At 35.3% G+C, this 16,991-nt stretch overlaps 1 protein-coding gene across 1 annotated transcript in view; it reads left to right on the forward strand.

Moving 5' to 3' along the window:
- The first annotated feature begins 1,939 nt into the window (after positions 1 to 1,939).
- LOC131856550 (uncharacterized) overlaps positions 1,940 to 16,991 on the forward strand; it is a 57,172-nt gene continuing 42,120 nt past the window's right edge. Inside the window, exons 1-2 of the mRNA XM_059208378.1 lie at positions 1,940 to 2,092; positions 2,176 to 2,283. Coding sequence (XP_059064361.1) covers positions 1,940 to 2,092; positions 2,176 to 2,283 — 261 coding nt within the window. The remainder of the gene's footprint in view (positions 2,093 to 2,175; positions 2,284 to 16,991) is intronic.

Genomic DNA, 16,991 nt, shown 5'->3' on the forward strand with positions numbered 1-16,991 from the left:
TAGTCCCACCTAGAGCATCGACCCCCACTCTATATCTCTGGTCTTAACTTGGACAAAGATCTCTGACGTGCACCATTAACAGGCGGCTAATCTATCTCTAACATATGGATAGCGTGCAGGCGTAGGGATGAATTCGTTGCATTTTGGACCTTCCTGACCCAAAGGAAAGAAAAGGCACAAGGAAAAAGAGTGAGCTAGAAACAGGAGGTGAAGGGCGTGGGACCTTATTAAACATTCAGCTCCAGAGGCACAGGACTTTCAAAAACTTGATTCCTTCCTTTAAGTGGGCCATACAGAAAATGTTTTGCTAGGCCATTCTAAAACTTGATTTCTTCCTTTAAGTGGGCACTATGGCTTAAGAAATTTCTAATTATATGACATATTTGATTCCCATGTGAACTTTGCAACTATGTCAGATTGTGCAATGTATTCTTCGATATTGTCCATTTTAATTGTACCCATTTCCACGATCAACCTAGTATAAAATTGTCTTATGGTACGGAATCTATGGTCGGATATTGTCCTTTTCCTATTTGCTTGATTAAACACGATACACAATTATCTTTTGTCTATTTCAAATGCATCCAAAAAATTGATCGAACTCCTAATTTTTCTCTATTTTTCCAGGCAATCTCATTGCGTCCATGATTTCAGAATTAGTTATTATCTTTTTTGATTCTTAACATGGATCTGTTTGCCCTTGAACTTGATTTCATTTTTAAAGACAATATAGGAGAGAGGTGGCAATAGCTGGGCGGTGTCATATTGTTGATATATTATTTTCCATATGAATAGCAGGCGACAATAAATATAAATGCCCACTTAAAGGAATAGCAGGCGACAATAAATATAAATCCATAATCACTTTAGAAAAAGATACACGAGGAATATGACAGCTAGTTACTAGAACTAAAGATCAAAAAAGAAAAGTTACTGGAAGACAAAAATGATCAAAAATAAATACTATATGTTGCAGGACTTACCTATGAAACCCAGAAAACCCAGAACTGTATGATCAAATGTGATAGAACCTGCTACAAAGGGAAATCCCTTTCGGTGGTTTTCAGGGGGCTGTCGCTGCAAACTAGAAATTCTTCTCACCAGCTCAGGATCTCTTCACGAACCAGCTCAGGATCTCTTCACAAACCAAAGAGGAATCGCCTATAAAGTCATGCGTTTGAAACTGTTATGTTTTTAAAAACGTTATGCTTTTAAAAATAGTTATATGCTTTTAAAAATGTTATGCTTTTAAAAACGTTATACAAATAAAATAAACGCATGTCTTCACATAATGACTCTTGAACTTCAAGCATAATTATTTGTGCGGAAATGGTGAGGGTAGAATAAGCAGTGAAGAGTTTTAAACAGCAATGGTATGCAAACATCAATGTCTCTTGAACTTCAATGTGTTAATTTCGTATTTGTAACTGATAGGAATATGGATCATTTCTTTTTTCTTACACGGACAAGTTTGATGACCCCCTATATGATGCCATTGTAGGTTACGCCTCTCGGCGTAAAAAATTGCATGTCCTTTATAAAGATAAAAATAGTAAAATCGATTAAAAAAGCAAGAAGGAGTTAAATTTGTATATATTTATGTACATTTTTATAAATTTATATATCAATTATTTTTATTAAATTTTTAAAATTATTTCACATATATCAAACAAAATAATCATAAAAAAATGTAACTAGCTGATATATCTTTAGCTTTATATAGATATATAAACTAGTTAAAATCAATAGTAGGAAATCCTAAAAATAGGGTACCGAAAACGCAGTCTCTCTCCAATAAATTCCCTCCCACGCGCTTTCGTCGATTGTAACTTTTGACGTGCTTTCCTCGAATTTGCGCCGAGCATGCTAGTGTGTTTTCAAGGGTTTTGCAGGGCAGATTCATCTTGGCAATCTCCTGCAACTTCTTCATTGCCTCAGCATGTCTTCCGCAGCTTCTCCATCCGCGTCCCCTCTCACGCCTACGGAAATCATTGATGAAATTCTAATGAGAAAAGCATATTATCCAGAGTTCGATCTTGGCCGATTAATCACTCAAATAGACGCTCTTCTTGCGCTTTACGCCACTCAGCCGGTAAAAACCGTACCCTTTGTTGATTTCATTTGAGTTTTTACTATTTCCTTACTAATTAACACTCTTCGTATATTTATTTTCAGAGGGACAAAAGTCCCATCGGCGAGAAATTAGGTGAGCTCCCTTCGGCATCAGAGACTCTCACTTTTGAAGACCAGGTGTCAACAATTGTGGAACTAATTTCCAATGAGGTACATGCAGCTTCTTCCCTATTTGTTTTCAATAATTTTCGTTTTGTTGTCATTGTCAATAATTTGGATTGAAACCTATAAAGGAGAATTTTTAGTATAATTTATTTATATTAATTTAAATACATCAGAATACCTGTCGCAGTACTGGTAATGATTGTGCCCTGCAAATGCCTCTGGGTCCATGAGATCTTTAGTTTGTTCTCTGGCAGCTCCATTGCTGTTAATCTGTTGCAATTTGTTTTGTTTTAGGTGAAATAAATAATTTTAAAAACAGCTAAAGGACATGGTCACTCATGGATATAATTCTCCGTTACCAGAAACAAGAAACTAACCCCCAACGTGACAGAAACGGAATTTTTATAGGTTGCGTATAAGAAATGGATTGTATATATTATATATCATTAATAATTTAACTATTAAACAAATTTACTAGTATAATTTTATCAAATATTTGAAATCATCCATTTTTAAAATTACTCTGGAATTTTTTTTTATTAATTTCACTACTTTGCCCAACAATTTGTGGAGTTAATGAACTCCTACCCAACTTTTCAGAGTAAACAAATAAATGGTAGTCATGCAAATCAGTGGGAGTTAATTCTGCAATGAAGAGTGCACTCAAAGTTTGAAAATAAACGAACTTCATCTACGTACGAGTTGCTTTATGTATGGATTACATGCCCAAAAAATAGCAACCATCAATGTTAATTGCAATTTATTAACTAGTATACCTATATTTTAAAAAATCTATATAAAATTTACCGAGATATATCAAATTTCAAAATATTTAACATTCATAAATATGAATAAATCACCCTACTTTCTATATGACAAATGAGAGCTATGCAAGAAAATACTTGCAACAATCAAAATATTCACTATAAATATGTCCTTAATTGTGCAAGAAGATGTAAATAACTCCCACAATAATTACGAAAAAAAAGATTAATTTTAAAAAAAAAAAAATCATAAAGAAATGTGATATGAAATTTATAAATTTAATATATAATAAAATATTAAATTATAAAAAAAAATTTGTAAACCCTAAAAATAAAAAAGCTAAAAAGATACTACAATATAAAAAAACCAAGACTTGTTGCTTGAAACCAAGCTTGTTCAATAGAAAAAAATATATATATTTAATATCCATGCTCAACTATAACTTTCAACTTTACACCATTTCAAATTCAAAAAAGAATTGTTAAGTAGCAAAATACAAAATCCCTACTCAACTATAGATTATAGTGATATATAGATAAAAAAAAGTCTCAAACTTACCATACTGCATAAAATACATTGCATACTTGCAAATACTAATATATCTACCATAAAACAATGGTTGTTTCCACCATTATTTTGGCAATAAATTCAATTAAAAGACCACCACTCATAATCTCATATGCAAAGTATCTTCCATAAAACAACGACTATTGCCACCAAAGGCAAAGCATATAAATAATGCTTTTGTGTCTCATATTCCAGTTTCTAGATGACATTTACTTTTTCCAAGAAAATGACATTACAATTTGATAATATTTTAAATGTTCAAGTTAAATTGTTTTTTCTAGCACAAATAGCTCTTATTTGTAGTCTAGTATGTCCTTATACTAAAATGGATGCAAAATTTCACAACACTAAATTATGTTCATCCTATTTAATAAAGCATTTATCTAAATGAAAAAAATTAGATGCAATTTATAATTTTTGTTTTCAATTTTGTGCAATAGAGTATTTCATCTTGGTCTCTCTATTTAATGAATTAAAACTTTTGGAGTTGCACCAAATCAAACTAAGGTTTGAGATTTGCATATATATTAAGCTAACTTGCTAAGCACTTCACTATCCTGTTATTAAGAGTGTATTCAAATTTTAGCATTTCAAATCACAAGGACAAAAATGCATGCAAAATTTGCAATAAAAATTATAATAAGTCACATTAAATTTTAAAATTTGCATATGCAAATAATACAATTTCATGCTATTTAATGGAAATTATGAAATATTTATACAAAATTTTGATTTTGAAGTAATATGTTGGTATCTTGCAAGAAAACAATTACCTTTGCCGCTCAAATGCACTCTAAATAGCAATTTTATTTTACTTTACAACTATTTATTCTAAATAAGTAAAATGGCATGCATTCAAAATTATTTCTATCCCAATTCTTGGTAGTTACACTTTAACACTCACCAATTAATACTTGATCATTACAATTTATGTATTTTGGATATTTTGCTAGAGAAAATCTATTAATTTTTTTATTTTAAATTAAATTAAGTGGATTTTCATGGACTTTGGATGCAACTTCCATACAATCTTATATTTGACCCTTTCATTTAAAAAAATTAAAAATATATTGTCTTTCAATAAATCCTAATACAAATGTAAATTAAATTAAATTATACCATTTTATTAAATTTTTTAATCATTTTGATTATCTTTGTTTTACATTTTATTTCTAAAATTATATGTATTTATTTAATTTTAATCTATTTTAAAATATTCTATCTAGATTCTCTCATTTTTTTTTTTCCTAATATCTTATTGTCAAATCTAAAACAATATTTCATAATTCTTAAATTCTCTCATATTTCTTAGACATGAACATATTATATTGAAAAAACAATTCTTCCATTTTCACATAAAGGCATGAGATATTTATAATTTAGTATCTTTTCCTAAACTTCTATGGTTTTCTTCCTCATACATAATCAACTCTATAATAATTTTTCCTCTTAAACATCCTCCAACCATTCATTCTATTTTTAACATCATTTTGTTTTTTCCTATGTGAAAGGAAATAATCTTTACTTTTTATGTTTTCATTCATCTAGGGAAATTTGAGCACTATTATCTTTTATCTTTGGCATTAAAGAAATAAATGAACTGAATAAAATTATGCATTAAACTTCTTCTCATGGTTTACTATGATTGTATTGCATTGTTATTTCAAAGTCTGTACAAATTGGTCAAAAAAAGAAAAATATTCTATTTAGATTGTATTAAAATGTAATTGGGAATAGACTAAAAAACAAATTACACAGAAAATCTCTTTCAATACTTTCACAGTGAAACTTGCATCACACTAAAGAACATTACATAAAATAATAAAATAATAAAACTGAATGAAACTTAAACTAATTTGTTTGTATAACTTTTCAGATGAAAAAAAATATATACACAAACTTTAAAGAAATAATAAAAAAATAATTCACTATATAAACTTGGTACATATTATCCCTCTAACATATAGGCTAATTATCGTTTAAAGGTGAAGAAAATAACACGTGACTCTGTTGCACATGGTCCCATACTAAGGTATTGAAGCTTGCTCTTCAACCTATTCTCTCCTCACAACCACAGGAATAGAGAATGTATACACTGGAAATTATTAGCAGGATTTTACTCATCCCAGTCACTTTGACTCTGTTGCACATGGTCCCATACTAAGGTATTGAAGCTTGCTCTTCAACCTATTCTCTCCTCACAACCACAGGAATAGAGAATGTATACACTGGAAATTATTAGGAGGATTTTACTCATCCCAGTCACTTTGATAAAAATATACGAATTATCATTCATAAAATTACCTCGTCATCCCTTTCTCAATATCTAGCATAGATCATATATCTAGCGTAGATCAACATATGAGCAATTACCAATTTTTTGGATTTCACCGTAGTAACAATTTACAATCAATATAATTATAGGATCAATACCCATCGACTAAGGGCTATCGGTTTATGGATAGAGTCATCTAATGCATGGGTCGTATAAACAAAAAAATAATAATAATAATAAAATGAAATGTTACTAAATTCATCCCCGTCCACTCTCCATGGCGATATTCTAGCTGGGAGAGGCATCATACAGGAAGACTAAATTAATAAGAATAATATGGAAATCACAAGTTGTCTACTTAATCATTGTGAAATACGTATCCTGGCATGGCTGCACAGTCGAGAGAAAATAATGTATTATGAGTACCTAAGTTCACTGATTCATCCATGTGCTGAGCATGGAAAGGATTTAGCTCCTTTCCTTGACAACCTCTTTTTAAATTTCACCTGCAAAGAAATACATTTACCAAAAGATAAAAAAAAATTATTATTGCAAAGACGATATAGAAAATAAAGAGATTAACATTCATCTCTGCAACTCTCACCCAGCACTCAAGCCCGGTCCAGACTCTCATATGTCCTTACAAACCCTCAACTTCTCACGATAAAACTGATATCTGCTGCAAATCTGAATCGCCCAACAACAACCTTCTCTTCAATATATTTTAAAAAAACCCGAAGTGGTGTATTTATGGCCCTCAATCTCCTTCTGTTACTGCAAAGACCACTCTGACAGATTCCAGCCATGCATCATTGCATTTTCTATTCTGGGAGACTGACGACGAATTTTTTATTGTTTTTAAGTTCATGGGGACAACGACTTTTCTTCACTACCTGCCAACTCAGCTCATCTAAACAGGCGTCAAATTTTTTTTAAAGACATTTTATGTTTACGGACAACTTCGATCCCATTGTAGATCGCCTCTCGGCGAAATTAAGAATGGGTTTGAAATTTTTGAAGAATTTCGTGGTTTTTTTTATAGCTATAATTTGAAGCTTTTATTGGTTCGTGGCGCGCGATTTTGAATATCACGTTTTTCATGAGGGTTTTTGTCCAACGAGAAATCATGAGTTAGTGTTTTCTGCAATCCTGACGCCAATGTTTTGCTTGTTTTTTCGCATATTTTGTTTATTGATGGGTGCGTTTTCAGCGCGAAGAAAATCGCAATTTTCTGGCCCTTGGCGACGTCTCTGCAGATTTTGTTCTTCTCGATGCGATTTTTTTGGTTTATGTTGCACAGCTTACCTTCATCTATACTGTGACGGGATGTGTTTACAGACCCATGCGACTTCTTTTTTGGCGACCTGCACGATTTTGAGGTTTCTTTGTCGGCGACATGCACGATTTTGAGGTCGCGTTTTCTGCACACGACGTTTTCTGTTCGAGGGTTTTCTTAGTTATTTTTCGCTGGGGAGTTCTTCGTCTCTGGGCTTTCCATTGTGGATCGTAATTGAAATTTCTACTCGGATTTTTTATCGACGGTTGTTGTTCATGATCTGGCTGCAGCTAGAGCACAGTTTTTTGAAGGTTTTTCTCTATTGGTTTGTGACAGCCAGGGTTTTTTAAAATTTCCTAAAAATCGAGGGTTCCAGCTCGAGTGATTGGTGTTTGCAGAAATTTTTTCAGGTTCTAGCTCACATGGGGTTTGGTGATAATTTTCTTGACCTAGGGTTTGCAGATTTATTTTTGGGTTTTCAACAAAATTTGTGTTTTTTCCTACAATCAAATCTTGAAATTTGTGCATTGGGATCCATGCCTTGGGTTTTTTGTAATCATTGTTGATTGATTTTTGATCAGCAAAATCCCTTGTTGCTACTGCTGTTTAATGATCATCTTGGGATCAGTGTTTTGTCAACATTTTTCAATGCCTTGGGATTTGTGCTAACAGTTTCTTTGATTTGATTTTAAATCAAAAGCTTTTGCCTCGTTTCTTGTGCCCACACAAGGACGACTTACTTTGACCTCAATATTCATGATGGGGTTTTTGACCAACATTATGCTAGAAAGCAATTAGAAGTTCAACGACCGCAACTACAACACTTGGAAACAATGGATGCTCACAATCTTTGTGTATAGGGTTTTGGACGAATTCATGTTGGGTACTACACCTTTTCTTACTGCCGTTAGTAAAGATGAGGACAAATATGATGGGTGCAACTGTGAAGCTATCATGCTCCTCAAATTGTCCATCACTGACGATCAGCTGCCACAAGTCCCTTCCAAGAAGACAACTACATAGATCTGGAACCACTTAAAGGATCTCCATGAAACCTTAGACAATAGTAGAGTGTTCTTTCTCAAGAACATGCTCTTTTCGATCATGATCTATGAGAAGATGTCTCTCTAGGAAGCATTTAACAAAAAATCAAAGATATTCGAGACCATTTGGAGGCTGTCAGTTGAAAAATGGAGGAAGAAGATATGGTGGTGATAGCTTTGAAAAGTTTAACTCAGTCCTATGAGCATTTCATTGAGATGCACAATATCACATCCACTAGTGTTGATATCAAGTTTCTTGACCTTTGCAACAAGCTTCTGCAACAGGATAGATGGAAGTAGTAGTTTGGGAACAACACCAGTACATCCTCTTTTGAACAAGCTTTCACAGCAAAATAAGGACAGACAAAAGTTAGTCCTTTCAACAAAATAGTCAAGGTCAATCCCGCAGACACCTCCAAGAAGAAGAATGTTCAATGCAATTATTGCCACAAGTATGGTCACATAAAAGATTGTTGGAAAAGCTTGGCTTTTGAACAATTGAAGTAGGGAGGGTCTTAGTAAAAGGCTAATGTTGTAGAGCACATTGAGCAAAAGGAGTCTTCTTTATATGCCTTTATGGCCACACGAGCAACAGACAACGTCAAATCATCTGCCTGGTATATTGACTCAGGTGCTTCTCGACACTTCACTCATTGTTGAGATTGGTTCATTGAGTACACGTCTTTTAGAGATTTTGTCATCTTTGGAGGAGGCAAAGAGTATACTGTTGTCGGAAAGGGCTATGTGCAAATTCAATCTAGTGAAAGAAATTAAATATTTCTCAATGTTTATTTTGCACTTGGCATGGATCTAAATTTACTGTCAGTCAGTTAGATTATTCGGGATTCTCCCAAGCTGGATATTGTCTTCAGTTGGCACAAGTGTAATATTGTTGACAGGGAGACTCGCAGTACAATTGTTGTGGGTCTTGAGGATCATGGTCTTTATAGACTTGTTGACACTAGCAATTCTCAGGAGCACGCCATGGTAGCCAAAAGTACTTTCATCAGCAATCTTTGGCATTAGTGGTATGGGTACCTAAATGTGCACTATCTCTTTTAGCTAGTTCAGGCTAGTTGTTGGCTTACCTAAGATTCAGACTTAGAATCATGGAGTTTGCAGAGCTTGTCAGGCTAGAAAGAAGCATCGAGCTCCATTTTTAGATGGTGATTTTTGGCGAGCCTCCAAAGTATTGCAATCGGTTCATGTAGATGTTTGTGGACTGATGAACACTCCCTTAGTCATTGGATCCAAGTATTTTCTATTATTTGTCGATGATTTTACTAGAAGAATGTGGGTGTACTTTCTTAAAAACAAACTGTTGATGTGTTTTTTAGGCACATGCGAACACAGAATAAAATAACTAAAATTATCTTATCCTCTCTTGAATAAAATCTCTCAAATGCTGAAGATTAGCTTAAGGATCACTTGAAAAGGCTCCAAGGTTCATGTATGTAGGCTCACTGCAGGTGGATAAGCTTTGTTGGTCGTTGTGATTGTTGTTTCATCTAGGGGCATTTATGGTTCGAAAGATTTCATGAAGTAATTAGTGAATGATATGTGGTGAAGTTCTTTCCTAATACTACGGAATGACTTGCCAAAAAATGACAAAAGATAAGGGTTTAGAGGAGTTCTAAGCTATCCTAAGAATGAATGGATGAAGAACGACATAAGTGAAACTCAACTAGTTGTATACACGAACAACTCCACTAGAACTAGTGCAATCTTCTAAGGATGTTTGGAGATTTTCAAATCACTACTAATCATAGACACCATTAGTTTAATGCATATCAATGATTAAGAAATAATCGAACTTAAGCAATCTCAAAGGTTCTAGTTGAGCACACAAGGCTCACTGACAATCAGCAAGAGGCTAGTGGTATGGATAATGAGTTTCACAATACATCAAGTGCAACATGCCATCATTCAATCTAAACACTAAAACTAACATTAAAGATTGACTTGAGAAGATAAAAGAACCATGCAATAGGCTTCAAGGATTGAGCAGAAAAACACCATAACTTCAATGCTTTATTGATCCAATAGCCAAACAACAACAATTCTTCAAGTCTTTCTCTTGCCACTATTCTAGCACTATTATTCGACTCTCTCTTCTATTCTCCTATTATTCTTATTAACCATTACAAATGAAATGAGTTGAGTTTATATAAGACTTCCAAATACAATGAAGGGTTGAGATCGAATGAAGATCAAGGGCCAAGATCTTGCCACCTAAACCCTAATTAGGGTTTGATACAAATGAAAACCCTATCTAGATAATCATCATCATGAATCAACTAATGAGAAAATAGCATGTGTCAGCATGGAAACCAAGGAAGCATCCTCCAATAGGAACGCGAAATGCCAAATGGGATCATAACAAACTATCTTCTAGAATCTAGTTCCCTTTCTCACATTCCTTTCTAGCATATTTGATTAATCTAGTCACCATGTCTTCTATCTCAGTCATCGGGATCTCAGGTAGAGATTTCAGCTGCTCCTCCATGTGCATGACTTCGTCGAAAGCCTTGATGATGGCATCCTCCCATTCAGGTTTGAGTTCTTGAGTTTTGCGTGCCAAGACTATGAACTCAAGCATATCATTCATTTACTCTTTGGTTGTCATACCATCAGCCCCATGGAAGATAACTCTTATTCTTTCTTCTAACACCTTAGCCTCTATAACTGTCCCTGGATCAATCTTTCTTTCCAAAACAATTTGTGCTACTCCCACTATTTTATCATGGATTCGATGCATATCATCCTGAACTCGACTACATCCATTTCCAATCTCTTCAAAGATGATCTTCTTCGTGCAAAGTAGGCTACTCCATCATAGAAGGTTAGGTGTAGTTCCTTCTCTTCTTATCTTCTCCCTTGATAAGACTTCCCTTGGTGTTTTTCTTATTACTTGAAGCACTAGAATGATAACATCTCTAGCATGAGTATATGCTTCAAAGGCTTCTATGAGGACATGAGTTCTCCCGAGGACCTTTATAACTGTATCAAGTGCGTGCATGAAGCCCTTCATGATCTTGCTTACTCTAGTATATGAATCTTCTATCCATGCATCCATCAACTGTGCTGAATTCATCATTTTCTCCATATGATCGACTGATTCCATGGGAAGCAAGGGAGGTGGTGTGGTTGCCGGACTTTGATGTGTCAATGGCTACTGAAATTGTTGGACATAGTTCCTCCACGCACTTATCTTCCTTTCCAATCTTCTATTCTTCTCTATTTTAGCTCTCAACGTGTCATTGACTGCCTAAAATTAATCAGTTGCATCACCTATAGCTTGCTCAGAGGTGAGTGGACCCAAATCAATGGTCTCCATATCATATTCATTCACTATAATCTCTACTTCATATTTCTCAACTCTTGGAGTGGCTATTTGCAACTTTCTTGATCCCAATTCATCTCTAATCACCTTTGACATCTTCACAGATTTCCTTTTCTCAGTGACTTCTCAAGTTTGGCCTAGAAGACTCGCTATATCATATGTTTGTTCTTCTTCAACCATTATCACCTCTTGAGCTTGTCTTTCTTTTAGCCATTCAAGAGTGGAGGACCTTCCTTCTTGAATTTGTGCTCCTTCGTGCATCTACTCATCTCTAGGTGGTGAAGTAGTTTCATCATTATCTTCTCCACCTTCTTCGATCTCTTGAATGAGGTGAGTGAGATCTTCTTGTTCTTGAGATGCTTTCACTTTGGCTTTATCATTGTGGACTGTAGATTTTGCTGATTCATTGGCTCCTTGACTCAACTCCTTTTCCATCCTTAATTCTTCTTGTTTGGAGGAAGGATGACTCATACTTGATTTATGCTTCTTCCTTGCGGGTTCCTTTTCACCATGATCTTCCTTTCTCTTTGATCCTCTTGAATGAGATGGTTGAGGTGCGCTCCCACTTGCACTAGCTTCATCTTTATTATCTACTCTTTCTTCAAAGTGGAATGTTGGTGTTATATTTTGTTCTTTCAACTTTTGATGTTGTACATCTATCCATATGCGAGTGTATTTCTAAGACTGGCTTCATTAACTCCTTTAAGTCATCAATCTCCATATCTGTCCATTTGAATTTGACCTCTTTATCTTCATTGGTGTAAGCTACTTGAAGGTATTTGCCGCTATCTTGAACTTGATTGGCTACATGAAACAACTTGCCTACCCTGATGAAATCGAGGGATAGCCTGGAATACATCTTCTTTTTCACCTCCACATCATTCTAAACGTTGATCCAATAATCCTCAAGATGCCATCAATGTCTATTCTTTCTTCCCAAAACTTCCTTCACATTGCCAAATGGATCAAAGCAATCTCTAGTTGTGAATAGCTTGAATGAATGTAGTGCTAGTTCTTGTTCAGCATCTTCTGCTGCATGAATGGATGGGCATGATTTGATGGAATCTCCAAGTGTGATCGGGAAAGAAACATTGGCTCCATGCTTATGCCTGTATGCCTTGATGTATGCCAATAACTGTCTCACCACCTCGAGTAGCACCACTCTATTCATTGGGTATCACAACAACATGTAGGGACGAACAAGAGATCTTTGAACTCTGATGTAGGTGAACTTTGGTAACTGAATGAACGATGCACCATGTTGTTCTACCAATGCTTGCACTTTTGGAGAAGTTTCTGTTGTGATCCACCTCAAAGCTGCCTTGTGATATTCATAGTGAATGCATCACTCACCCTCCTGTAGTGTTGTTTTGGTGGATGTTTAAGCTTTGGATAACAATCATACACTTTGATCTCTCTAGCTCTCCTTCCACCTACGCTTGTGTACATGAGCCCCAGATACTCAAAATTTCTCGCAATGGAGTACATGACATAGGAGCTCATATAGAATGTTCTGGTGCGCATTAGCCTCCTTAACTGTTTATCAATGTTGTTGCTAATGAGTCTTGCCCAATTGATCGCCTTCTTGTCATGGGTGATAGTCTCGATGAAGTAGAGCATCTACTCCTCAAAGTATGAAGCCTCAGGTGCACCAACCAATCGATGGAGTAAGGTGATGAAGTCTCTGTATTCATCATTGAATTCTATCCTATTCAGTTTATTGGGTCATCTGCTTCTTCTACCTTTTCTCTTCTTCAACCAAAATTTGTCAATGATCTTTGCACAAGCATCTGGATCATCATCATAGGCTGATTTAGCTCCTTCCAATCTTATGTAGGTCATGTCTTTGGGCTCGGGTAGATGGAATGTCTCACTGATTGCTGTCTCCTAGAGGTATGCTAGAACTATCCCATCCTTTGCCACAATTCTCCTTGAGGCTGAGTCATATTGTTGAACCCATTCTACAATGAGCTCGTGGCATGGCACCGTGGGAGGAAAGCCAACCGTGTTTATGATTCCACTTTCAATCATCTTCTTGGCTGTAGTTGTAGGTTCGTTGATGTCTGATGGGTGGCAAAACTTCTTGGTGTCAAACTTACCAAGATTAGTATCTCCGACTTTGCTCCAATTCGACATGATCCTGCTTTCGAATGCATTCCCCTTCATATCTTCCTTGATGAGTGCTTGGTGGGAGAGAGTCTTGTTTAGTTTGGAAGCTGCCATCCTTCACCTATGAGAGATGTGGAAGTTAGAATAATGGCAAAGCCTATTCACTTAACTACAAAATGAGTTTTGCACTTTAAATGTGAAATTGATTACTAAATAAGACTGATTTATCCATTATATGCACTAAGAAAAGTCTAATTTACTTCAACAATGACTATCAATCTCAAATTAGAACTGCTTCTGGTTTTACATCAGCGTAAATAATGCACTTACTTCTGATCTTAGGACTTTAACCTCAAAATCTAGTTAATGAAGCAACTGCTAATGCTGACGGGTTCGCTGTCTTCTTGATCTTCTGTTGCTGAAGGATGAAATCCACCCTCTAATTTTCCCTTGAAAGATGCTATTGCTACTCTTTTGCTGTTGACAATGATTGAATTTGCCCTTTCTTACTGAGTCTTACCTAAAATTTGCTAATCGCTGATGAAGTTAGCTACAGATTGTCTGCTGATGAAATTCGCTCAAGGGAGAAGGAATGAATTGTTTGATTTGATGTTAAAGTGATTATTTTTATCTTACCTTTATAGGTGATCAAGGTGAGAAGTTCTGACCTTTCCCATGAAGGCTAACTTTGTCAAATTAAAAAAAAATAACAAATTACCTTTGGCCGACCTATCTCTCTTTATTTCAAATTTGTTTTGGGTGCTTAAGTTATGCATTAGTTAATTTCGCTCCATTGTCAACTCATGAAGTGCATTTTATGTGGAATTCGCTCCCAATCACCAGCTCATGAAGTTCGCTTTTCTACCTTGGCTCGTGAAGTTCAAATTTGCATGAAATTCACTCCTCTTTCTTGATTCATGAGGTTCACTCCCAACCTTGAAGTCATGAAGTTTGCCTTTGTAGAAATTCGCTTCAAATCCTTAAATCATGAAGTTTGCTCCAATTCCTTAACTCTTGAAGTTGTTCTGAATGTTAAATTCACTCCAAATTGTGAGGTCATGAAATTCACTTGAAAAACCCAATTCATGAAGTATGAAATTCGCTCCAAAATGCAAAGTCATGAAGTTCACTCTTAACCTTGGATTCATGAAGTAGGAAATTCACTCCAATTGCTCAGCTCATGAAGTAGGAATTTCACTTTAAGTGCTCAACTCATGAAGTCGCTCTAAAACATGAAGTCATGAAATTCGCTTGGCATTGAATCCATTCAAGGCGATTGCTATCAAACATCCTTCATCTCTCTTTCAAATTCACTCATGTAGGCTCGCTCATGTATGCTCATTGATGAAATTCGCTCCAAGAAGGCAAGTCATGAAGTTGTAAAATTTTCTCCAAGGTGGTAACTCATGAAGTTGTAAATTTTCTCTAAGAGGTGTGCACATGAAGTCTTATTTCTATTGCCTTCCTTGCTAAGCTTGCTTGTCTCTTCCAAACATGAAATTCACTCCAAATATCTCAAACTTGAATTTCGCTCCAAAAACCAAACTCATGAAGCATGAAATTCGCTCCAAAAGATGAACTCATGAAGTTGGAAATTCGCTCCAAAAATGCTAAGTCATGAATGTTGATTGTAACTAGGGATATAGGGGTTCGGATTGCCTTAAGGCAACATCTGAACCCCCTTTAGGACTGGGTCCTACCCTAAAATAACATGGCCCTATCTTAATTCACCATGCCATGCTAAATACACTCCAAAATAACATTAGCACCAAAAATAACAAGGAGGCCGACTTACAAAGGATAAAGATGCATATAAGTAAATGACAATTTGCAAATCAATTACAATCAAGTTCAATTATATGAAAAGGCGATTTAGCTCTGATGTGCGAACTTAAGGAAGAGTGCAAACTTATTCAACTTGGTGCGAAATTGTCCAAGGGGACATAGTAGATCTTGATACAAGTCATTGAAGCATAGAAGGACATATTTGATATGTGAAGATCAAATTTGAGCTAAGTATTGTACTTATATTTAGAGGAGAATATATAATCTGACCTGTGGGTCTTTCATGCTGGGTTTTTCCTCCTTGGAGGTTTTCCCAAGGTATGCTTGTTTGTCTTCTATTCTATTTCTGATTTATGCTGACTTACTAAATACTGCAAATCTGATTATAATCTAGGGCACAATTTAATCTATGTTGGTTTCCTAAAATACTACAAATCTGATTACAATCTAGAGCACAATTTAATCTATGTTGGTTTACTAAAATACTGCAAATTGGAATACAACCTAGGGAATAATCAATTAGATAAATCTGGTTAACATACCTAGGGTTTAAAATAACATGGTATCAGAGCTCTAGGTGTCACTAATTTCTGATTTTAGCAAATCGATTGTTGCATATAGCTGTTGTTTGTGTTCAAATTAAAGATGTCAGGTTTGAAGGCTGAAGATAGGCTTGAGGGAGCCATTGATTTTGCTGCTTGGAAAGTTCATATTCTATTGATCCTTGAAGAAAATGACCTACTGAAATTTGTAGAAGAAGAAAGGTCGTCTCCTCCAGAAGATGCTAAAGAGCTTAAACTGTTTAAGAAAGATTCCCTCAAGGCTAGAAGGATCATAATTGAGTCCATCAAGAATCATCTTGTGACTGTCATATCAAAGTTTACATCTACCAAAGAAATGATCAAACACTTGGAAGGGATCTATGAAGTCAACAATCTCAGCAAGGCTCTTGCCCTAAGACAACAACTTCTACACATGAAAATGAAAGAAGAAGACTCAATCATAGCCTACTTCATGAAGATCAATGAACTAAAGGACAAGCTAAGCACTCTTGATTGCCAAATCTCAGATAAAGACCTTGTTATGATTGCATTAAATGGTCTACAAGATGAATGGGAACCATTCATTTGTAGCATTGGTGGAAGAGCCGATCGTCCCAACTTTGAGCATCTTCAATCTGATTGCATCGAAGAGGAATCTCAAATTGAGGTAAGAGGATAACTCAAGAACTCTCTCAAAGATAATCATGTCCTCTTATCTAAATCTAGGAAAGGTGGTCATTGGAAGAAAGAAAAGAGAAGCAAAGATTTTAGATCCTCCTCCAATGATCCAAGGAAAAAGTCAAGAGATTCCTCTCACATTCATTGCTTCAGATGTGATAAGTATGGTCACTATGCCAAAGATTGTCAAAATGACCCAAAGGAAAGGAAAGCTAACTTAAATGAAGTTGCCGAACAAAATGAAGACTACCTTCTTATCTCTTCTCTTTCTAGCAATGTTCCTACGGACAGCAATACATGGATACTTGACTGTGGTGCCTCTAGACACATCTCAGGATTTCGTGAGCATCTCTCAGATCTGATTGAAAAA

The sequence above is a fragment of the Cryptomeria japonica genome, chromosome 7, assembly GCF_030272615.1.
Source record: "Cryptomeria japonica chromosome 7, Sugi_1.0, whole genome shotgun sequence".
Taxonomy (NCBI): domain Eukaryota; kingdom Viridiplantae; phylum Streptophyta; class Pinopsida; order Cupressales; family Cupressaceae; genus Cryptomeria; species Cryptomeria japonica.